Source organism: Haliotis asinina, chromosome 11, assembly GCF_037392515.1.
Source record: "Haliotis asinina isolate JCU_RB_2024 chromosome 11, JCU_Hal_asi_v2, whole genome shotgun sequence".
Classification (NCBI taxonomy): Eukaryota; Metazoa; Mollusca; class Gastropoda; order Lepetellida; family Haliotidae; genus Haliotis; species Haliotis asinina.
The window spans coordinates 40,042,593-40,066,946 of record NC_090290.1 but is presented as its reverse complement, the minus strand read 5'-3'; the positions used below and the strand labels follow the sequence as shown (position 1 = coordinate 40,066,946).

Here is a 24,354-nt window from a genome sequence, read left to right as displayed (position 1 = left end):
GTTGTGTCCATTGTCATTTTTTTGGTGTTTAGGATGCAGGACTTTGCCTCCTGTAAATCCCTGAACCATACCATGATACTCAGGGTGATTCATGTAATGAAAAATTCATTTCAAAATAAAAAGACACTTGGATGCAGTATTCCCAAAAGTTAATCACCCAAGAAATATGACTTGTGGCTTTGAATGTGAACAGTGCTAAGCTATATAGTCTGCAAAGTTTGCTGAAACTTAGGTCGTGCAGTTGTCAGGGATGGTAATCCAAGTCACTCTTGTTCCTCTGCCAACAGGTAAATAGGAAACACATGGAAAGTGATTAACATTTGGAGGCTCCTTGCTGGAAATTATTGTAATGTTCTGTGTTTAATTGTTCAGCAAAAATTATGGCCATTCTTATCTTTTACAGTGTCTGTTTTTTGCCTTGTCGTACCCTTTGCAAAAATTGTATTTCTGTCCCTGCATGGGTACAATTTATGAAGCTTCCATTGTCCCTCTATCAGTGTAGTTTGTGCTCCTTCACTCTCATATGAGAAGATGTTTTTTCAGATGTTTTTAAACAAAATACATTTGGCAAATCATATTGTAAATTACTTTGAATAAGAAGACAAAACAGAATAAAAAGAAAAATCAGTTTATATTTTTTATGTAATTGACAGTAGATGTTTAGAACCCAAATTCTGAGATGGTAATCACTAGATGGGTGGAAGCCATTCATTTTTGAAATAAAGCCTGTTACATTGTTTCATTTTGTGGGTAATATTTATAATAGACTCCAAATGGCCATTTTTATGGTTATTACCACGTAATGTTTGGAATATGAACAAAAGGGGGGTATTAACAAGGACAATGTTTTGTAGCTAACTACCACTCCCTTGGTGTCATTTTAGATGGAGTTTAAGAAACAGGACACTTCAGGAGGGTGGGGTAGCCTCGTGTTTCGAGTGTTTGGTAATTATGCAGAAGACAGTGGTTTTATTTCAAACATGGGTAAAATGTGTGAAGCTCAATTCTAGAGTTGCTCACTCACTCATCACTCACTCACTCACTCACTCACACACTCCAAATGTTTCCAATGTTGTGGTAATATTCTGTCAATATTTGTCCAAAATAAGCTATGTGTCTTCTTGGTTGAAGACTTTGAAGACACTGGAAATAACTTTATCTGATGTTGAATAGCAAAAGATGTCTGTCGGCCACATTAAGATAATGATCAGATAGAAAAAAATGTATGTGATCAGGATAAACGTAGGATGCAGTTTTACAGCATTCCCACGTCCTCCAAATATAGAATGCCACTGACCAAATTTTAAGTTGCCTCGTGTGGACAAAAAATATTTGAAAATGCTGCCTCCCCAAACCATAAATTCCTCCCCAAGTAAATACAGTATAATGCAATCAATACTGTTATCATTTGCCAGAAACATACGAAAGATTGTAAAATGAACCACTTTAAATCCACAGGCAGTATCCTTTGGTTGTTGTAGTAAGTTCAGCCATTGAAATGTTTGTTTCTAAAATGTTTCATTTCATAACTTTAAGATTTGTTTTTTGTTCATGATCATGTCTCAGAAAAAATATTACTAGCTTATTAAAACAATTTAACAACATACAAATTAATTGCATACATTTAGCTGAAAATTTCAAACACCTAAATTTCAAGGGGCCCACCTAAAATTAACCTGATGGGGCACTTGGACACTTCTATAAAGCTTTGGGACCCACTCAGATTTAACCAGGTTGGACATTGGGCAACAAATAAAAATTCCCAGGTTTATAAGTTACAGTGTTGTCAGTGACATGACATGTCCTTGTTCCCATTGTGTTGTTTCAATATCAGGCTGGAAATAGCTATTGTTACAAGTTCAGTCACCAGCAGTTGATTCTGATTGTGAAACACAGTATTTGCTTGTTAATCAGAGTTGTGACAATACATCTCACTATCAATAATTGTGCTACTTAATCGAACGATAAATCTATCGATACTTCTTTCGTATCATGATGCGTATTGTTGACCTCAAAATTTTAATTTTAGATCTATGCTCATGTTGTTGGTCAATGGATTGTCTGGTCCAGACTCGATTATTTACAGACCGGCGCCATATAGCTGGAAAATTGCTTACTGCGGCGTAAAACTAAACTCACTCTAAAGGAAAATAACTGAAGATAGGATATTGTGATGTGTATCTAATTCTAATCATATCGTATCGTTCCTGGATATCTCGATACATATATCGTGAATTTTCTGTATCATCACACCTCTACTATTAATGCATCTAGCACTCCTCTAAGGAAGTTGTTTTCTGTTTGTAAGGTAGATAGTATATTTTGAACATATGGAATCTTTCGATCACAGTTGCTCACCATTATCGATTTGTTTTCAGAAAGAAAACAGCTATTTAATTGGTCGCTATGTAGAGATGGACCAATCAGTGAAGGGCTGATAAACCATGATTAGTATTCTGTTTCAGTTGCACATTTTAATAAAATCAAGAATATTTAGAGATTTGTGTTTGATTAGCTTGAATTGATACAATACAAAAACATGATTTTGACATACTGGGTAAATACACATTGCTATTATGACATAGAGTAAATGTAAGTATTTAGCAATTAGCGTAATATAGCCTATTTTTCGTAAATGCACAGCTTGTTTGGGGCTCAGTATGTTGTTGTCAGAATATTTATACTGAAAAATAAAGTTTAATAGTATTAATTCCAAAGAAGTATGACATACCCAAGAAGATTCGGGTTAGAATTTATCTTCAGCGAACCATGCTTGTCAAAAGAAGAGACTAATGGGATCAGGTGGTCAGACAAACTGACTTGATTGACACATGACATCATATCCCAACTGTGTAGATTGATGCTTATGCTTTTGATCACTGGTTTATCTAGTCCAGTCTCAGTTATTTGCAGACCGCTGCCATATAGCTGAAATATTGATGGATATGGCGTAGAACTCAACTCACTCACACATTCCAAAGTATGACAACGGTATCTCAAAAATATAGAGAGAAATATATAGAGGATATCTGATGCTGAGTCCGGCATGAAACTAAACTCACTTACTCACTCAGCAAGTATTTGTCCAAAACGTTTTCTCATGAAGTATTTTTCTTATAAATGCAGATATATAAGTTGAATTTTCTAAAGCTAAGTTGCTAAGGATATGTAGATTAGTACAAACATGCATTGATAATCCACGTCTATCAATGTTCTGTTGTTTAGAGACTGGACCAGTACTCACCCCTATAATCTGAATAAAGGGGTCAGTTAAGAAAGTATGGGGCCACACACCAAGAGATCTTAACAAAACTTAACATTAGACATGCCGTATGTTATTGTTAATCATTGTCCTCTTGCATCATTGTTGTATACGTATCTTCCTCAAAATCTGATGTCATTTGTTAGCCCAAACAGCTTGTGGAGATAACTGTCTTTTAAATTAAACTTTCCTTTCTCATTTAATTAGATTTTACATAATTGACATGAAGCTGAGATGTGATATTTTTTGCTGAATTATGCTTCAGGTTCAACCAGGTGTAGACATGAGGGAAAGGTTCTTCCTTTCTCAGTTTTTCTACCTGTCTTTTGTATAACCATGGTCACATTTGCACTATGTGAGATGTTGTTTATTGCTATCCAAAGCTCTAGAAATTTTACAAGCAATGGGGTATTTACTCCCATGCCAGTTTGTGTATGAGTATTCAGTAATTGCACCTTTTGAGGAGTAACTAGCATTTTGTATAATCACACTAGTTTAAAGAATTGAGTGTTTTCACCCAGAGATTCTTATCCTTATTGGGTAATTAACGCCGATAAGCATATAAGTAAAAATGCTTCGCTGTAGAGGTTTTTGTAATTCTTATTTTGCAAAATAGTTGGCAGTCATCTATAAACACTCAACACGGAAGTCATGTGACCACTACAGTAAACACCAGACAGTGGCTACGGCTTTAATAGTAACTGTATGTATTGGCATCACTGAAAATTGGCTAACGCTGTTGTAGAGTTCAGGGGCCATGACGAATTATCATTCACATGCCAGTTTATTAAGATGAGTAAAGTACGCAAGGTATTATTGACCTATTGTGTTTTAAGTGATTCTTATGTGTTTTTGTACTCCCGGATATATAACTGAAGGAGTAAATGTGATTTTTATTGGGTAAAATATGCAAATTTGCACCTTACCTGGAGCTCTGGCTATCTAGAAGAAGCCAATTTTGTTTGTTTTTAAATTATGCCACACTCAACAGTGTTACAGCTATATGGAAATCGATCTGCAAATTATAAACTGTGGACTAAAGAATCCAGTGACTGACATTATGAGCTTATAGGAATATTAGGATTCAATGACATGTAAAAAGAATCAGCGTGTCAGCAGGTTCCATAATGTCACTAACACTAATAGCAAGTAATATTCATATGACAAGCAATATCAGCAAGTCTGACCACCCAATCCCTTTAGTCAAATGCTCTGACAAAGTTTGCTTTACTGAAGATAAATTCTAGCCAGGATAAGAACATTATAAGATGTAATTTCACTGAAGATCATTGCTTCTAATGGGTTTTTTTTCAGTTTTAATTTCAGCTGTTAGCATCATAAATACAGTAAATGTTTTGGGGGTATTGTACTGTTGAACGACCAATTTATCATTTCATCAACACAGTGTAAGCCGTTGTTTCACTGCATCCCAGTCAAAGTATCAGTACTTTAATTTTTCCTTAAATAATCTCTCAAGGTGTGTGCAGAAGATACCATTTTTTACCTGGGAATGTGATCTGCTTTTTAGAAGAGGATGAATTATTATTTTTTTAGCAGGAACACATTTGTTATGTTTGTTTAACACTGTTGAACAAATAAGAAGTTGGATCATGTCAACAAATATTTGTTCAAAATGTTTTTATCAGGAAGCATATTGCATCTTCCTGATACTTGTGTGTAAGGCCAGACCAATTTTATACTTGTTTTACTGATGTTGTCCTCAGAAAACCACAGGACAGGAGGAAAAAATATAATCAGCTATCAAAGTTATATCCCTTCTAAATACTCAAAGCATTATACTCTTGGCAGTTTATGAAGTGCATATGCAGGAAAAAACAGTCTAAAAAAACGTTCTTATAAGTTTACATTTTAGGCCATTAAAACCACTGGAAATGTATATTTTGAGTGGGAAAAATTCATTTTTTTTCTTATTCTTGAAAAATATAGTAGGTGGATTCACAAAAGAAGAAATAAAACTTAAATATAAAATAAAGCCGAGTCATATGAGACATTGTGTATTACATATAGAGATGTGCAGTATATCCGATATTAGAGTCAAGTACAAGTGAGAATATTATCAGGCAAGCTGTATTTGCAAAATATCAGGGATTGTGTTTATCAAAATCACCAAGTTTGCTGAAGAATGCAATGATATTTTCAAGATGGTATCATAACAGAACTGTCACTACACCATGTGACTTTACACAATGGGCAGAAGGATAGCCTTGTGGTTAAAGTGTCCCTCACATCCAGCCGAAAGCCCGGGTTTGATTCTCCACGTGGGTACCCTTCTGTGCCATTGCTCAAATATTGCTAAAGCGGTGTTTAGCTGAACTCACTCACTCCACAAAAAACATATACATGATGAAATAGGTAAGGACTTGTAATGTTCTAAATGCATGTTCCATGGAAGTGCTTAGATACTAGGTTCATTGAGGTAACCTAATGGTTAAGGAGTCCACTCGTCACCCAAAATCTTTGGTTCAATTTTCCACATGCTTACAAACTACGAATCCCATTTCTGGTGTCCCCACCGTGATATTGCTGGGATATTGCTAAAATCGGCATAAAACCATCAGTTACTCACTTTAATCATGTTAACACTATAACTTGTATGTTATGAGAAATATGATATATGATATATGAAGTACACTTGTACAGTGTAACTGAATTACTGAAACCAGTCACATGGAACAAATAATATATAATAGTAATCATGTTAATACTATAACTTGTATGTTATGAGAAATATGATATATGATATATGAAGTACACTTGTACAGCGTAACTGAATTACTGAAACCAGTCACATGGAACAAATAATATATAATAGTAATCATGTTAATACTATAACTTGTATGTTATGAGAAATATGATATATGATATATGAAGTACACTTGTACAGCGTAACTGAATTACTGAAACCTGAGTCACATGGAACAAATAATATATAATAGTAATCATGTTAACACTATAAATTGTATGTTATGAGAAATATGATATATGATATATGAAGTACACTTGTACAGCGTAACTGAATTACTGAAACCAGTCACATGGAACAAATAATATATAATAGTAATCATGTTAACACTATAACTTGTATGTTATGAGAAATATGATATATGATATATGAAGTACACTTGTACAGTGTAACTGAATTACTGAAACCAGTCACATGGAACAAATAATATATAATAGTAATCGCGTTAACACAGAAACTTACATTTTTCCTGCCAAAAAGTAATAAAAACATGCAAACATTCTTTTGGATGCATAGATACTGATGTGCTTAATTAGGAAAATACATTAAAACAGAAGCATATGAAAAAAGAAATTTTGAAATGATTCTGGATTGTAATAAATGTTGCGCGCGCAAATGATTTGGACCACATATCTGTAATTTCATTTCTGCACACACTCTTGAAAAACCTACCGTGAACCGTGATATTATTAACTTATTGTCACAGATGGATGTATATGAAATATGTCAGAGGCCTAGATAAGCTGTCTATCGGGGTGAAATACTCAAAGAAAATGTACAGTTAAACATTGCAACGTAATTGTCCTGTACCAATTATGCATTTAAAATATTTTATACACAAAAGGTTTAAAACACATTCGTATGGAAAATATTTATTAAAATCACTTGCTTAATGAAAATGAGATCGAATGCTATGAGCTAATGTTCTGTTCATATGGGACTTTTGTTGTACTTTCAGTATAGGATGAAAGGTTTTTAGAAAATTATTTCCATTATACTGAAGTTGGTTTTAATTAGGTATGACACCAGGTAGTAATTGCTTGCCCAAGAAACTTACTAAATTTCATATACTCGTCTGAGTAAAATCACTGAAATGAAGGTTCAAAATGTTTATGATAGTCCCTTGCCATAAGGCACGTGACTGTATGAAAGTAACCTTTCCTGACTCATTTTCCTCGTGCCCTGATTTTTATGATGTATAATCATGATGATGGTATTATTAAACAGTAAATCAACATGATGTTTGAAGTTGATATATATGTTTACTGGAATATTTATTGAAAATGCGAAATAGCAAAGAAAGATAACTCTACTTTATTATCATCTCAAAATTTAATAGCTACAGTTTTGAGTAGATATGAAATGAAATCCAATTATATTTACAGTTTGCAACCGTAAGCGGAATACCCACAGACAAGTAATATACATACTCCAAACAAATACAGTGGGTACAGTACCCACTTGAGCTAAATGTTATCTGGAACTCTATGTCTATGTTTATTAATTAACCTAGGTTTAGGTGTCAAATTGCTGTTGATAAAATCATGCATGTCCTCATCGTTCTTGAAAAGTTTATAGATAAGTGAAAACAATTGCCAGAATGAATTGAAAAATCAGTGGAATAAACGAACAATGGTTACATGATTAAAAAACTGTAAAGGAAACAGAAATGAATTTGAACATGCTGATGGTTCTGTTTGTAAAGATAAGATATATTGTTAAATGCAATATGCTATGATGCCTACTTCGAATCGCCATCAGTGATAATACATGATTTGTTAGATTTTTAGAGATTAAATTGACTTCTTATTATATACAAAAAATGAAGCTGGGACACAGTAACTGAAATTCCAGAGTGCATTTGTATACTCCTAAGGGAGTTGAGACTGATAGTACGATGTGTTGTTGAGATCGACATACCATGATCAAGGGAAAAATACCAGCAAGTTGAGCACGCACCTGTTCCTTGGATATTTGTGGCTTATAAATATCCTATATTAATTCCTATATTAATATTATTATTAATATTATTTCAAAAGTGTTGACAGTGACAACATGTTGAAGATGATATTAAGGCTTCTCCTGTGTTTGCTGCCATGTGGATGAACCCACAGACATTACAAATGACAATAATCATGATATTAATTTGAAATCATGTATTATTATACTCACAAAACATATAGCTTCCATTCTTCCTTCTTTAAGTGAGTATGAACCAGTTTAGTTGTATGTTTCTATGTCATGGCAAATGGAGAATAGACACGTTATGTACAGGGAACTGGTTGCAAATAGTTCCACCTTTTTTAAGTAATGTAACCGTTCGTTTGTTCCTTTGCTATTTCATTTCATTCTCACTTATGTAAACTTTTCAAGAAATGGGGATATGCATTATTTTCAAAACAGCAATTTGACACCTCAAACTAGGTTATTCTTTTTCATGAGAGACCCTCCTTGGGATACATATAAGCATTAAAAGTTTTTAATTTTTAATCCCTACGACAGTTGTAACTGTATTCTGAATAATCATGATAATATGTTTACAAAATAAAAATATGTTATGTCTTGTTTAACCACCTTTACGGAACCCAGAATGGACCCATCCACCAAGAATAGGTAACTCTAGGCGCTAACCTTGTACCCCACTTTCCATGCTGTCATTCTACAGTATTGACGTGCGTGTGTTCATCAACTTTCAAGTTGAATTCTTCCCTAACGTCAAAGATGAGTGCTACAGAAACAGTTACTGTATGTATGGTTGTCATTTTTCTGCATGAGCGATAATTCATACGTGTTTTTGTAAGTTGTCATTCATCAATTTGTTGTAACTTACGCCTTAGTCCCTCTCAGCTTGCCATGTGTTTGTCTAGATGTCAGACGGTAGGCGTATGCACGCTGGCTGTTTCAGGTTCATTTGCCAGCTTTTTTGTTTAGAATTGTGTGTAGTCTTACTAAAAATGGACATTTTAATGCTTATATGTACCCCCATGGAGGACCCTCATCAACCTGGATACAGATTCAGTAAACTTTTGAAATCCAGTTGACCAAATATTAAATTCTCTTGATCACAATTAACAGATTGGTTTCTTTTGCAGATGATCTTATCAGTTGGTAGCAGTTTCATTTTTATTTCATCATCAAAATACATCTATCAAAAATTTCAGTAGTTTGGTGCTACTTTACCATGGTAAAGTTTAATGTTGATCAATGGTGAATTCCATTTGACCGGGGAGTCGGACAATGGTTTTTTTGAGAATTATTTGATACTGTAAAGCCTCTGTCTTTTTTCAGACAGTGTCTCTGTTCGTATGTCACCTTTTCCTGTCTGGTTCCTCATAGAATACATTTTCATAAAGACTGTTTATGTTCAGTGTATGCTAGTTTCATGGCGAGCTTACAACATTATTTTATAGCTGGCCCTGGGTTCCAGTACGTTTTCCAAGGGTATCTATTTAAAAAGATTTCCATCCTTAACCCCAGTTTAATTTTATCGTTCAATAATAAAGACCAAATGTATATTTATAAAAAGTCCTTAAAACTAACCATTACCCTAACTAACCCTAACCCTAAGCCACATCCTTACCTTACCTGAGACCCTAAAACCCCGAAATAATCCTAGGAAACAGGATACATTTCAAGTGCTGGTTACAGGCGGAACTCTTACCATCTAGAAAATTCTTTCAGCCAATGAATAATGTTCTCTTCTGATTCACATGTCAGTGACACTAAACGAATCAACAGTGACCACCAAGTTATGATTTTACTAAATATATTTTTTTGCATTTGTTTAAGTTTACCTCACTTGAAGTAATTCATTAACTTCTTTATTTTAACACCAACCTCAATTTCCTATTTTTAATAGGGCTGGTTACAATTGTTAACAGGCCCAGCAACAGTTGTTAATTATCACCGCTGTGGGTTTCCAGGCTTTTTTTTAGTAGTTTCATACACTTATATTGCTAGTCACTATTTGTTTGGATTCCTGACCTTGTATGAAACATTGGAAGAATAGATATTGGCTCACTAGCCAAATGCTAGCTGATTGGGCCGGTAATATATTGTTAAAACTAACTTGACTGGCTCCCTGAGAATCTCAGATAATTTGTTCTTCATATAGTAAGCATGAATATAATGACGTAAATTATTAAGGTGTTAAAAGTCTGTCTCCAAAAGTTTTGGGTTCATAATTATCCCTTGACACTCAAAGATAGTGACATAATAAGTGTTAAAAGTGTTGTGCAAAAGGGTTTAGGAACCAGTACACTGCAAATGCAACCTTTAACTCAATTGGCTAAGGCTCTTCTAGTGTCCAATCACATTTGTTCTCTTAAATAGTATACACACTGTCATTGCAAATGGCAGTCCCCTGAAACATGAAATACAGACAAGACTATTTTCTTCATTGGTTTCTGACCTCTTTGTTTGAACTCCATGTTTCAATAAATAAACACATGGTAATGTACTCCAAACAGTGCAATAAAATCTGCAATGATGAATATGTATACATTGATGTTGCATAACAGACACTACCTCTGAGTGTGTGCCCTTGAGTCACTGAACAAAGGGGGGTAACAACATTCACCCAGCTGTTTTGCGACCATGCAAGGATAGTCAAAATATATTGTGTGGGGTCTCAGATTTGACATTTTGTGTGTAAGCAAGTAAGATCAAATTATATGATTACTTGAGTACTAGTATTTAAAACAATGCAGGCATACTGTACCTAATGGACTTAATAGCAATGAAGTGGTCACATAAGTATGTGTGTATTAATGTGTAATTTACGCACATACACAGCTTATCTATACCCCTGTAAATTAGTAAAAGAGCCAGCCCTACATATATATCAATATAACCATGTTTTTTTTTCAGATGATACTACAGCTGGCGTTGGTGTGTTGTGCTATACCCTGCATAGCAGCTGGGAATACGCTGTTCTTTAAACCACATGCTGACCCGTCATTCAAAAACTTCACCTGTCCGGATCAAACTCAGTGCCCTGTTGGAAACACTTGCTGTCAGACTACACAGAACCAATTTGGATGTTGTCCCTATCCAAATGTAAGCATTTTTATATATAATTTGAATTCAGCAGCTGTTACTTAGCCCCAGTGTCAGAATGATTCCAAACCTGATGTTCAGTTTTTTCTATGAACATGCATGTTATAATGCTGATTTTGAATTTCCACTTTTGTTTATTTGTTGTTTAATGTCCCACACAGCAATATGCCAGCTATATAGTGGCAGTATGTAGATAATTGAGTCTGGACTAGACAATCCAGTGATCAGTAGCATGAGCATTGATCTATGCTACTGGGACATATGCAGTGATGTCAGCGAGTCTGACCACCCTTTAGTCCAGTTGTAACCTGGATCTTCACAGGTTTCAGTTTCTTCTAATGGCATTTACTAACACAATGAAAACAGTTCTTGAATTTACAGAAAGTGTTTTTGTAAATGTCATGTGATGCCAAAAATGCGACCATAGACATGATTCATTTCAAAATCTGATGAAATAAAGTTTTTATGATGAAGAAAACAGTTCACATCATCTATGCACTTCACAATAATTTATGATTTGTATATGTTTGATATTTTACTGCATCTTTTTCCTTCCCATGTTAACAGTAATGATGTAGAAAAAGTGCATATTTGACTCACCAGTTTATCTCAAATACGAAGTGAAATTAAAAGTTTGCTACTGGGCCCTAAGTTTCAGATAATCTAAGCTTGTAATTTGCTGTTGTTTTAAACTGCTTAGTTTATTGGTTGCCAGTTACTGGCTTGTTGCTGATTAAATACCTGACCTGCTTGACCTTGTTTTTTTTTTATGGTTATTAAAGAATGACAGCTGACATCTTGATGAAAGTTCCATACTGAATTTGACTACCCAAAACATGTCCCTGATTTCCTCTCATGACTCAATTTTCATGTCTAGGGCAAACACTGGTAAACAAGCCATATGTTGTTATTGTCTGTAAAATATTAACTGTAAGTATGGCTGTTAAATATTGTCCATAAATTATTGACATTTGTTTTCCAAAAACCAGCTACTGTCTGCAGGAAGGACTATGGGGCAGCTTTGTGGTTAATGTGTTTGCTTTTCATGCCAAAGAACTGGGTTCAATTCCCCACATGAGAACAATGTGTGAAACCCACTTCTGCTGTCTGTGTTGTGATATTGCAGGAATATTGATAAAGGCTGTGTAAAACTAACCTCACTCACTCACTCTGTCTACAGGCAGTGTGTTGTTCAGACGGTGTTCACTGCTGCCAATCTGGAGCCTCATGCCACCCTAGCGGGGTTGGGTGTGTCCACCAACGGGCACCTGAACTACCCCCTAAACCCATCAGGACCGACACAGTGAAGGGCGACCTTGAGGTCTTGGGAACCGGATGGTGTCCAGACAAGGAGGTCATGTGTCCCAAAGGAAAGACTTGCTGTCAGGGACTGAACCAGGAGTATGCATGCTGTCCGTTTCCTGAGGTAGGTACCCATGATATAACTGTGGAACTACTGGCAAACAAGGAAAAGTTGGACCAGTGCAGAGACGTTTACAAGAAGTAGGCATAGTACACTTGATCACAGAAAAACCAAGGCCCCTTCGCCCACAATGTCAAGCACCAGTAGGCGGTACTGATCCAGGTCAGTTGTCAAGTCGGTGCTCAACTTATGCTTGTTTGCCAGTATATATAGTATTCCCAGAAATTATTGAGAATCATGCTGCGTCATGTAACTCATTACGTTTATTAACTTCTGGCGTTTTACTTACATAAACATGTTAAAACATCATCCTTTTACAGTCTCAGTCTTGTTTTAGTACTTTGTTAGACCTCCTCGCTCAGCAATGCATGCCTGAATACGCCTAGGCACACTACCCATGAAAGTTTGTAGGTAATCGTGTGACAGGGTATCCCAATACTGGACCACCTCGGCCTTCATATCTTCAATATTTCTCAGTTCCTTTTGGTTTATTCTGTCCTTCATGACTCCCCACACATTCTCAATTGGGTTTAGGTCTGGGCTGTAACTGGGCCAGTCTAAAACTTGAACATTTTCGCCCGACAACCACTGTTTTGTGTAGCGCGCAGTGTGTTTTGGGTCATCATCATGCTGGAAAATCCAATCATCTTCATACAATGTTTGTGCTGTCGGAAGAAGGTGACCATTTAGAATGTCAACGTATCTTTCTTTTGTCAAGTTTCCCGTGAAAACACACAATGGCGTCACTCCGCGAGCCGATATGCCACCCCACATGTGAAACTTCGGGCTATGTTTTGGTCGCTGGTAGATAGGTTTTACAGTATCTTTGGTCCAAATTTTCACACAATTAGGGAAAAGCCAAACAGAACTTTCATCCAAAAAGAAAACATTATCCCAATCTTGATTTTCATGAGCCCGACACAGGTTTAAACGTTTTTCCATTTGTGCATCTTTCATCAACGGCGAGGGAATTCCACGTTTTTTCACCCAATTAAGTCTCTGTAATTCCTGCCTAACTGTTTCATTGCATACCTGAGGACTTCTTCTGCTAATCATTTCATTTCTGATGTTCTCAACACTTTTCAATTTGCCCCTACTCACAATCTGCCCAAGTCTTCGGCGATCCACAACACTGAATTTCCTAGGCCGACCTGCCCCTGCTTTGTGCTCTATCCCGGTTCCTGTTTGAATATTCTTCAAAGTTCTGTAAACTGTAGACAGAGGAATACCATGTCTACAAGCTAACACTTTAGCATCAGCCTCACCCCTTTCAAAATCATCTAGAATGAGCTTTCTTTTCTCTCTTGCTGTAAATTCTGCCATGTCAACACAGGAAGCCGTCTGCTCAGACAAGGGAGATAACTCTTGACATAATGAACTGCCTTCTAAGCCTTCAAGAGTTGTCTCCCTTATTTAGTATGCTTAGTACATAGTGAAAGCCCTTTTTCCAATCTTAGCATCATTAGAAAAAAAAACAAAGATTTTCTCAATAATTTCTGGGAACACTGTACATTGTCTGTATTGTTTTAGAGTTTTCAGTCACAGTTTTCAGATTCAAGATTGCATGGTATGAAATGGTTAAATGTGGACAGGTGACCTGACTGAGGTTACTGGCTAGCCAAAATTAATACAAGGTTCTCATATACCATTAAAAATAGTAGGGGATAATCCAATTCCAATAGTCAACCCACCAATGCCAATACATATGAGAAAAAGTATAATATATATCCATACAGATAAAACGATTCCAAAGGAATGGAATATATCATCACATTTTCCCTTAATTTTTCTACAACTGTTTCCTCCTTGGCCCAGTCATTTGCACTTTATCAATCGTGTAAAGAGGAGGAGTGGGTGACCTTATTTGGGGGTGGGGTGGGATGGGATGGGGTGGTACTTTGCGCATCATTTTTAGGGGGAATCATTCACAATGTACATGGTTCTCCTATTCTCCCATACAAATCATTACCACCTCCCTAGCCATAAGTTTAGGCCACTGATGGCCACTCTTTCATGATGACCACCATCTGTGTGTGACCATATATACAGTGCAGTACACCATTTCAATACGAGACCTCCATGCTGGTTGAAAGGCCTCTTGTAATTGATTGTTGTTGTTAATCTCAAATGATCCTTTCAATGTCAGTGTCAACTATATCTTACACTACACCATACTGTTGAAATATTTCCTGTGTATGCCAGTTACTGACACAGTGAAAATAATTTTTGAATTTGCAGAAAGTGCTCTCAAGTGAATATAGAACTGGCAACAGTAGATATGATTCATGCCATCAGATATCGTCTCAGACATTTTACTGGCATGTGCTCCAGACATTTTTGAAGATATTTTCAAAGAGACTTCAACATGGTTTCAAAATATGATGCATTGTTGATAGTGTGAAATACCAAGTCTAGTATGATTTCTCCATGGTATGTCTGCATGATGGCACAAAACAGTCTACATCATGGTATGAAACAGTCATATCATTGTCTCATGGTTGGAATCAAAGGTCTTCTTGTTGCTTTAGCATGCCTGTTGTTAGAAGGATTGTGATGAAGGTCACCTGCTGATCAACAAGAAATTCTACCTTTACTACTCAAGGACAAACAAAAGTGTTTGCCTGGGATGTTCATGAAGTCAACTGGTCCATGTGTAATAATCATTATTTTCCATTTTTACATCAGTACATCGTGCTTTGATTATTATTAAGCATGGACATGACTCAGACAGGTCTTCTGATGTTGAGTAACAATATATGTGAACACATATCTTACCTTCCTGCAAAATGCATTAATTTCATTGGTCATTGATGCTTTAACAAGTTTCCCAGGAGGGTGGCAAATGGAGAAGTTATTACCCACTGCCATGGTAACAGCCAAGCTGCATCGCTAACATTCATGTGATGTTATATGAAGCAAGCAGTGTGAACAACGTTCGATTAGCTGTTTTCAAGTTCACTATGTACACACTTATTTTACTGATGTTCACTGCCTATATACAAATTTATATACATTGAATCATTTTCACACTCAACTTATACACAATTTACCGTTTTTATAGCACTTTTGAGTCTGTCAGTATATGCTTCACTGATTTTGAATGTCCAGTCGAGCGGCAGATGCCATTTTGTTTATGTCATGTAGACAGTGGCAAGCTTATTGATCGTCAAAATAAAATAGAATTATACCATTATGGTAAGATAAATACTTTGTAGACTTCTTCCATGGGTGATACGGGCTGATGTACACCTTTGTTATCCCTCACCTATAGACTTGGTTAACACTGGTATAAAGAGGCATACATCAGACAGCATTACGCTCGAGAGAAGCATACAGCTTACAATATCTCACTGTAGGATTCAGCAGTGCTTGCAAATATTTCACAAATGAGTATAGACTTGCATGGACATGTTGCATTCATAACTGCAACTTGGATAGTCTCGATGTGCAATGCAGGTGACAGATTTGAATTTAATTGTCTCTTTTATGGTCTCACTGTAGTTATGAATGATTCCTTTTCACTGTCGGGAGCATAAAGGATTCAATCTGTTTGGATCTGATTTGCATGGGCATATCCGACATAAAGCGACAGATTGGACCAGTGCACAGCAGATTCAGTATGTTCAGAACTGGCTTGATGAAGACTTGCGGTCAAATGTCCCCCATGGCTATCTACATTATGGACATATCCTCCCATAGTGTATATCCTCAAAGTTCATGCTGTAGTTAGTTGTTTGCTTTTTAATGCCACGTTCAGCAAAACTGAAGCTGAAAAGATATTGAGGTGTGCTGTAAATAATTGAGTCTGGATCAGACAGTCCAGTGATCAACAACATGAGCATCAGTCTACACAACTTGGAATTGAAGAAGGGGCGGTAGGGTAGCCTAGTGGTTAAAGTGTTCGCTTGTCACGCCGAAGTCCCACATTCGTTTCCCCACATGGGTGCAATGTTTGAAGCCCATTTTCTGGTGTCCCCCGCCGTGATATTGCTGGAATATTACTAAAAGCTCACTCACTCACTCACTCACTGGAATTGAAGAAAGGTCAAACAAGTCAGTGAACTTGACCACCAGATCCTGTAAGTCACCTTTAAAGGCAAGCATGGAATACTGTTTCTAATTCCAATCTCCACAGGTACAGCATGCCACAGAGTGGACAGTGTATGCTTTGGTACAGCATTTCCTGGCAACAGCTTCTCACTCAACTTTCACCTGCAGCTTGTTATCAACATTAGAGATAATGACCATATCACATTGGAAACCACCGGCTTCTAGTAGAAGTCTCACTTCAAACTGCAGATATGTTGTAACATTTTCGTGCTGCTCAGTGTTTATCTTTTGTCTGGTATGCTGTATGCTGTAATGACCATGCCCACTGTTGTCCAGAGGGTAATACCTGTGACATGGCCACTAAGTCATGTCAGAAATGGGGTGTGGTCACAGCCTGGATGGAGAAAACATTAGTCATTAGAAAAGATGTAGGTGACATCCAGTGTGATGCCACACATGAGTGTGTGGACAGGGACACCTGCTGTATGATGGCCAACCACTAGTGGGGATGCTGTCCTATGCCCCAGGTTAGTCTCATGGCTGTGTCGGTCTCTAACATGTGGAGTGTTGGCAGGACCTGTGTGAACCTCTGGTCAGACAGAAGCACATCTCTCCCATTAGTTAGGGAAATGTCGGGGAGTTTCTACTTTTTTCAGGGAGTTTCAGTTACTCTTGACTATTCTTCGAAAGTCAGGGAAGTTTTGGTCTGCCATGCCTGTGGGGAAACCTGAAACCTCTACAAACAAAAGGCATAGGAACATCCTAAAAGGTGATAGTCATATATGAACTTAAATGTGGTGAGGTCATTTATACTCTTGTGTAAATGCAACTTTTGGTGTCCTTAATGGACAATTTAACTGACATGTTGGAACATGCAGTAAAGCAACTGATTCAGTATTCACTGAGTTTGAGTGTAATGAAACATTGTCATAAAGGTGCTGAAACACACCAATACCATCATATTTTAAATATGAATGCAATATGAAGCGCTTTTCACCCCCAACGAGTCATCAGGTTCGAAAGCTGCTGGAAAACAGAGAGACGTTAAACAATGCTTCCCTTCCCCAGGCTGTGTGCTGCTCCGATGGTGCCCACTGCTGCCCCAATGGGACCACATGTGACATGCCACATGGCAAATGTAATGCAGATGGGAGGCTGTCTGTTCCTTGGCTCAAGAAACGTCCAGCACTAAAGAAAGAGAAGGATGTGATGTGTGACAGTGATCATTCCTGCCCAGGCAATGACACCTGTTGTAAACGATTGGATGGAACATGGGGATGTTGCCCCTTCCCCAAGGTGATTACTGCATGGAGATACAAGCTGGTCACGCATGGCATGGTGTTGATCAGTGGGTTCTAACTGATCAATATATTATAACCAAAGACTTCCGTTACATCTTTCTTTTTGATGGAATGCAAATAATAATTCAGCATGGACACATTACATGCAGTCTTTTGATAGACACATTTGTCTGAAAACCTGTTGACCAACACATCTCACTGGAAGTTTATGGACAGACACATCTCACTGTTTGCCCTGGTATAGGCTGCTAGCATGTCACATATGTGTGAAGACACATCTCACTGAATGTCAGTTGATAGATAAATCTCACTGTATGTCCATGGATGGACCAATCCCCCCAGTAGTTTCTGTATAGACTCATCTGACTGTATATTTTTGGATGGACACTTCAGTCTAAGATCTTATGAAGCATGCATCTCTTGTCCATGTGTTGAGATATCACCACACAGTTTATATGAAAATATAGTTGATTGAATGGATTGGACACTTTTCACTGGAGGCTGAACATATGCATGTATTAGGATATTTCAAAAGCGGATATATAAATAGCCTGATGATGGCGACAGACATGTTCACATCTCAGATGACAAAGATCTTCAGTCTTGACACATGCATGGATATATCTCACAGAAAGATGCTGCCAATATGCATGAACAAGAAGCTATGGAGGTATTAAGTATACAACACATACGTAAAAGGTCCTGTTTCTATTTACATATTATCTGGTAGGCTGTATGCTGTCCTGACCACGCCCATTGTTGTCCGGAGGGTAATATATGTGACATGGCCAGAAAGTCATGCCAGAAAGGGGGTGTGGTCACAGCCTGGATGGAGAAGACATCAGCCATTAGAAAGGATGTTGGTGATATCCAGTGTGATGCCACACATGAGTGTGTGGACGGGGACACCTGCTGTATGATGGCCAACCACCAGTGGGGATGCTGTCCTATGCCCCAGGTTAGTCTCAAGTGTCGGTCTCTGGCATGTGGAGTGTTGGCAGGACCTGTGTGAACCACTGTCCAGACAGAAGCACATGGCTCCCACAAGCCAGGGAAGTGTCAGTGAATTTCTACTTTGTTCAAAAAGTCAGGGAAGTTTTTGTCTGCCACATCTTTTTGAACTCTGAAGCATGTTATATGTGATGGCCAACCACTTAGTGATGGTTATGTAGTCATTTTTCCTTCCCCTGACTCATGGTTATAGTGCTTGACGTCATGAGTCTGGATGAGTGTAAAATATCAATTTTATTCAGTAAATTACATTTACTCTGCTGTTTATTAAAAGTGGACTTTGTAATAGATATTGAGCTCTCTGATTTACTTGATCATTTATAGAGAGGTTGACATGATTTGAAGTGTCATATGAATATGAAAAGGGCACTGTACACAATTCATACCAGTCAACACATGTACACCATATTGGCTCAACAAATACAAATCCAATACAGAACACCATTAATCTCCAACAAGTCATCAGGTTTGAAAACTACTGGAGAACAGAGAGACATTATACAATGCTTACCTTCCCCAGGCTGTGTGCTGTTCCGATGGTGCCCACTGCTGCCCCAATGGGACCACATGTGACATGCCTCATGGCAAATGTAATGCAGCAGGGGGCATGTCTGTTCCTTGGCTCAAGAAACGTCCAGCACTAAAGAAAGAGAAGGATGTGATGTGTGACAGTGATCATTCCTGCCCAGGCAATGACACCTGTTGTAAACGATTGGATGGAACATGGGGATGTTGCCCCTTTCCTAAGGTGATTACTGCATGGAGATACAAGCTGGTCACACATGGCATGTTTTTAGATCAGTCAGTTCTAACTGATCAATATATTATAGCCAAAGACTTCCATTACATTTTTCTTATTGATGGAATGCAGATAGTAAGTCAGCATGGACACATTACATGCAGTCTTTTGATAGACAGTTTTATCTGTAAGCCTGTTGACCAACACATCTCACTGGAAGTTTATGAACAGACACATCTCACTGTTTGGCCTGGGATAGACTGCTAGTATGTCCCATGATGTGTGTAGACACATCTCACTGAATGCCAACTGATAGATATATCTCACTGTATGTCCATGGATGGACCAATCCCACCAGTAGTTTCTGTATAGACTTGTCTGATTCTATGTCTTTGGATGGACACTTCAGTCTGAGGTCTTAGGAAGCATGCATCTCTTAGTTGTCCATGTGTTGACGTATCACCACACAGTTTGATGAAGACCCATTTGATCAAATAGATTGGATACTTCTCACTGGAGGCTGAACATATGCATGTATTAGGATATTTCAAAAGAGATTTAAGTAGCCAATACCACATCCCGACGATGGCCACAGACATGCATGTTCACATCTCAGATGGACCCGTGAAGGTCCCGGGGTAGAATAGGCCTTCAGCAACCCATGCTTGCCATAAAAGGTGATTATGCTTGTCGTGAGAGGCGACTAACGGGATCGGGTGGTCAGACTAGCTGACTTGGTTGACACATGTCATCGGTTCCCCATTGCGCAGATCGATGCTCATGTTGTTGATCACTGGATTGTCTGGTCCAGACTCGATTATTTACAGACCGTCGCCATATAGCTGGAATATTGCTAAGTGCGACGTAAAACTAAACTCACTCACTCACTCACTCACATCTCAGATGACAAAGATCTTCAGCCTTGACACATGCATGGATATATCTCACAGAAAGATGCTGCCAATATGCATGAACAAGAAGCTATGGAGGTATTAAGTATACAACACATACATAAAAGGTCCTGTTTCTATTTACATATTATCTGGTAGGCTGTATGCTGTCCTGACCATGCCCATTGTTGTCCGGAGGGTAATATATGTGACATGGCCAGAAAGTCATGCCAGAAAGGGGTTGTGACCACAGCCTGGATGGAGAAGACATCAGCCATTAGAAAGGATGTTGGTGACATCCAGTGTGATGCCACACATGAGTGTGTGGATGGGGACACCTGCTGTATGATGGCCAACCACCAGTGGGGATGCTGTCCTATGCCCCAGGTTAGTCTCAAGTGTCGGTCTCTGGCATGTGGAGTGTTGGCAGGACCTGTGTGAACCACTGTCCAGACAGAAGCACATGGCTCCCACAAGCCAGGGAAGTGTCAGTGAATTTCTACTTTGTTCAAAAAGTCAGGGAAGTTTTTGTCTGCCACATCTTTTTGAACTCTGAAGCATGTTATATGTGATGGCCAACCACTTAGTGATGGTTATGTAGTCATTTTTCCTTCCCCTGACTCATGGTTATAGTGCTTGACGTCATGAGTCTGGATGAGTGTAAAATATCAATTTTATTCAGTAAATTACATTTACTCTGCTGATTATTAAAAGTGGACTTTGTAATAGATCTTGAACTTTCTGACTTACTTGATCATTTATAGAGAGGTTGACATGATTTGAAGTGTCATATGAATATGAAAAGGGCACTGTACACAATTCATACCAGTCAACACATGTACACCATATTGGCTCAACAAATACGAATCCAATACAGAACACCATTAATCTCCAACAAGTCATCAGGTTTGAAAACTACTGGAGAACAGAGAGACTTTATACAATGCTTACCTTCCCCAGGCTGTGTGCTGTTCCGATGGTGCCCACTGCTGCCCCAATGGGACCACATGTGACATGCCTCATGGCAAATGTAATGCAGCAGGGGGCATGTCTGTTCCTTGGCTCAAGAAACGTCCAGCACTAAAGAAAGAGAAGGATGTGATGTGTGACAGTGATCATTCCTGCCCAGGCAATGACACCTGTTGTAAACGATTGGATGGAACATGGGGATGTTGCCCCTTTCCTAAGGTGATTACTGCATGGAGATACAAGCTGGTCACACATGGCATGTTTTTAGATCAGTCAGTTCTAACTGATCAATATATTATAGCCAAAGACTTCCATTACATTTTTCTTATTGATGGAATGCAGATAGTAAGTCAGCATGGACACATTACATGCAGTCTTTTGATAGACAGTTTTATCTGTAAGCCTGTTGACCAACACATCTCACTGGAAGTTTATGAACAGACACATCTCACTGTTTGGCCTGGGATAGACTGCTAGTATGTCCCATGATGTGTGTAGACACATCTCACTGAATGCCAACTGATAGATATATCTCACTGTATGTCCATGGATGGACCAATCCCACCAGTAGTTTCTGTATAGACTTGTCTGATTCTATGTCTTTGGATGGACACTTCAGTCTGAGGTCTTAGGAAGCATGCATCTCTTAGTTGTCCATGTGTTGACGTATCACCACACAGTTTGATGAAGACCCATTTGATCAAATAGATTGGATACTTCTCACTGGAGGCTGAACATATGCATGTATTAGGATATTTCAAAAGAGATTTAAGTAGCCAATACCACATCCCGACGATGGCCACAGACATGCATGTTCACATCTCAGATGGACCCGTGAAGGTCCCGGGGTAGAATAGGCCTTCAGCAACCCATGCTTGCCATAAAAGGTGATTATGCTTGTCGTGAGAGGCGACTAACGGGATCGGGTGGTCAGACTAGCTGACTTGGTTGACACATGTCATCGGTTCCCCATTGCGCAGATCGATGCTCATGTTGTTGATCACTGGATTGTCTGGTCCAGACTCGATTATTTACAGACCGTCGCCATATAGCTGGAATATTGCTAAGTGCGACGTAAAACTAAACTCACTCACTCACTCACTCACATCTCAGATGACAAAGATCTTCAGCCTTGACACATGCATGGATATATCTCACAGAAAGATGCTGCCAATATGCATGAACAAGAAGCTATGGAGGTATTAAGTATACAACACATACATAAAAGGTCCTGTTTCTATTTACATATTATCTGGTAGGCTGTATGCTGTCCTGACCATGCCCATTGTTGTCCGGAGGGTAATATATGTGACATGGCCAGAAAGTCATGCCAGAAAGGGGTTGTGACCACAGCCTGGATGGAGAAGACATCAGCCATTAGAAAGGATGTTGGTGACATCCAGTGTGATGCCACACATGAGTGTGTGGATGGGGACACCTGCTGTATGATGGCCAACCACCAGTGGGGATGCTGTCCTATGCCCCAGGTTAGTCTCAAGTGTCGGTCTCTGGCATGTGGAGTGTTGGCAGGACCTGTGTGAACCACTGTCCAGACAGAAGCACATGGCTCCCACAAGCCAGGGAAGTGTCAGTGAATTTCTACTTTGTTCAAAAAGTCAGGGAAGTTTTTGTCTGCCACATCTTTTTGAACTCTGAAGCATGTTATATGTGATGGCCAACCACTTAGTGATGGTTATGTAGTCATTTTTCCTTCCCCTGACTCATGGTTATAGTGCTTGACGTCATGAGTCTGGATGAGTGTAAAATATCAATTTTATTCAGTAAATTACATTTACTCTGCTGATTATTAAAAGTGGACTTTGTAATAGATCTTGAACTCTCTGACTTACTTGATCATTTATAGAGAGGTTGACATGATTTGAAGTGTCATATGAATATGAAAAGGGCACTGTACACAATTCATACCAGTCAACACATGTACACCATATTGGCTCAACAAATACGAATCCAATACAGAACACCATTAATCTCCAACAAGTCATCAGGTTTGAAAACTACTGGAGAACAGAGAGACTTTATACAATGCTTACCTTCCCCAGGCTGTGTGCTGCTCCGATGGTGCCCACTGCTGCCCCAATGGGACCACATGTGACATGCCTCATGGCAAATGTAATGCAGCAGGGGGCATGTCTGTTCCTTGGCTCAAGAAACGTCCAGCACTAAAGAAAGAGAAGGATGTGATGTGTGACAGTGATCATTCCTGCCCAGGCAATGACACCTGTTGTAAACGATTGGATGGAACATGGGGATGTTGCCCCTTTCCTAAGGTGATTACTGCATGGAGATACAAGCTGGTCACACATGGCATGTTTTTAGATCAGTCAGTTCTAACTGATCAATATATTATAACCAAAGACTTCCGTTACATCTTTCTTTTTGATGGAATGCAAATAATAATTCAGCATGGACACATTACATGCAGTCTTTTGATAGACACATTTGTCTGAAAACCTGTTGACCAACACATCTCACTGGAAGTTTATGGACAGACACATCTCACTGTTTGCCCTGGTATAGGCTGCTAGCATGTCACATATGTGTGAAGACACATCTCACTGAATGTCAGTTGATAGATAAATCTCACTGTATGTCCATGGATGGACCAATCCCCCCAGTAGTTTCTGTATAGACTCATCTGACTGTATATTTTTGGATGGACACTTCAGTCTAAGATCTTATGAAGCATGCATCTCTTGTCCATGTGTTGAGATATCACCACACAGTTTATATGAAAATATAGTTGATTGAATGGATTGGACACTTTTCACTGGAGGCTGAACATATGCATGTATTAGGATATTTCAAAAGCGGATATATAAATAGCCTGATGATGGCGACAGACATGTTCACATCTCAGATGACAAAG

At 38.3% G+C, this 24,354-nt stretch overlaps 1 protein-coding gene across 2 annotated transcripts in view; it reads left to right on the top strand.

The window, feature by feature from the left end:
- The window catches only part of LOC137256569 (zonadhesin-like), an 81,400-nt gene that overhangs the window by 2,098 nt on the left and 54,948 nt on the right, over positions 1-24,354 (top strand). For both annotated transcript variants that reach the window (XM_067794435.1, XM_067794434.1), the window contains exons 2-10: positions 10,896-11,084; positions 12,265-12,510; positions 17,626-17,853; positions 18,589-18,816; positions 19,390-19,617; positions 20,658-20,885; positions 21,459-21,686; positions 22,727-22,954; positions 23,528-23,755. In XM_067794435.1, coding sequence (XP_067650536.1) covers positions 10,896-11,084; positions 12,265-12,510; positions 17,626-17,853; positions 18,589-18,816; positions 19,390-19,617; positions 20,658-20,885; positions 21,459-21,686; positions 22,727-22,954; positions 23,528-23,755 — 2,031 coding nt within the window. The remainder of the gene's footprint in view (positions 1-10,895; positions 11,085-12,264; positions 12,511-17,625; positions 17,854-18,588; positions 18,817-19,389; positions 19,618-20,657; positions 20,886-21,458; positions 21,687-22,726; positions 22,955-23,527; positions 23,756-24,354) is intronic.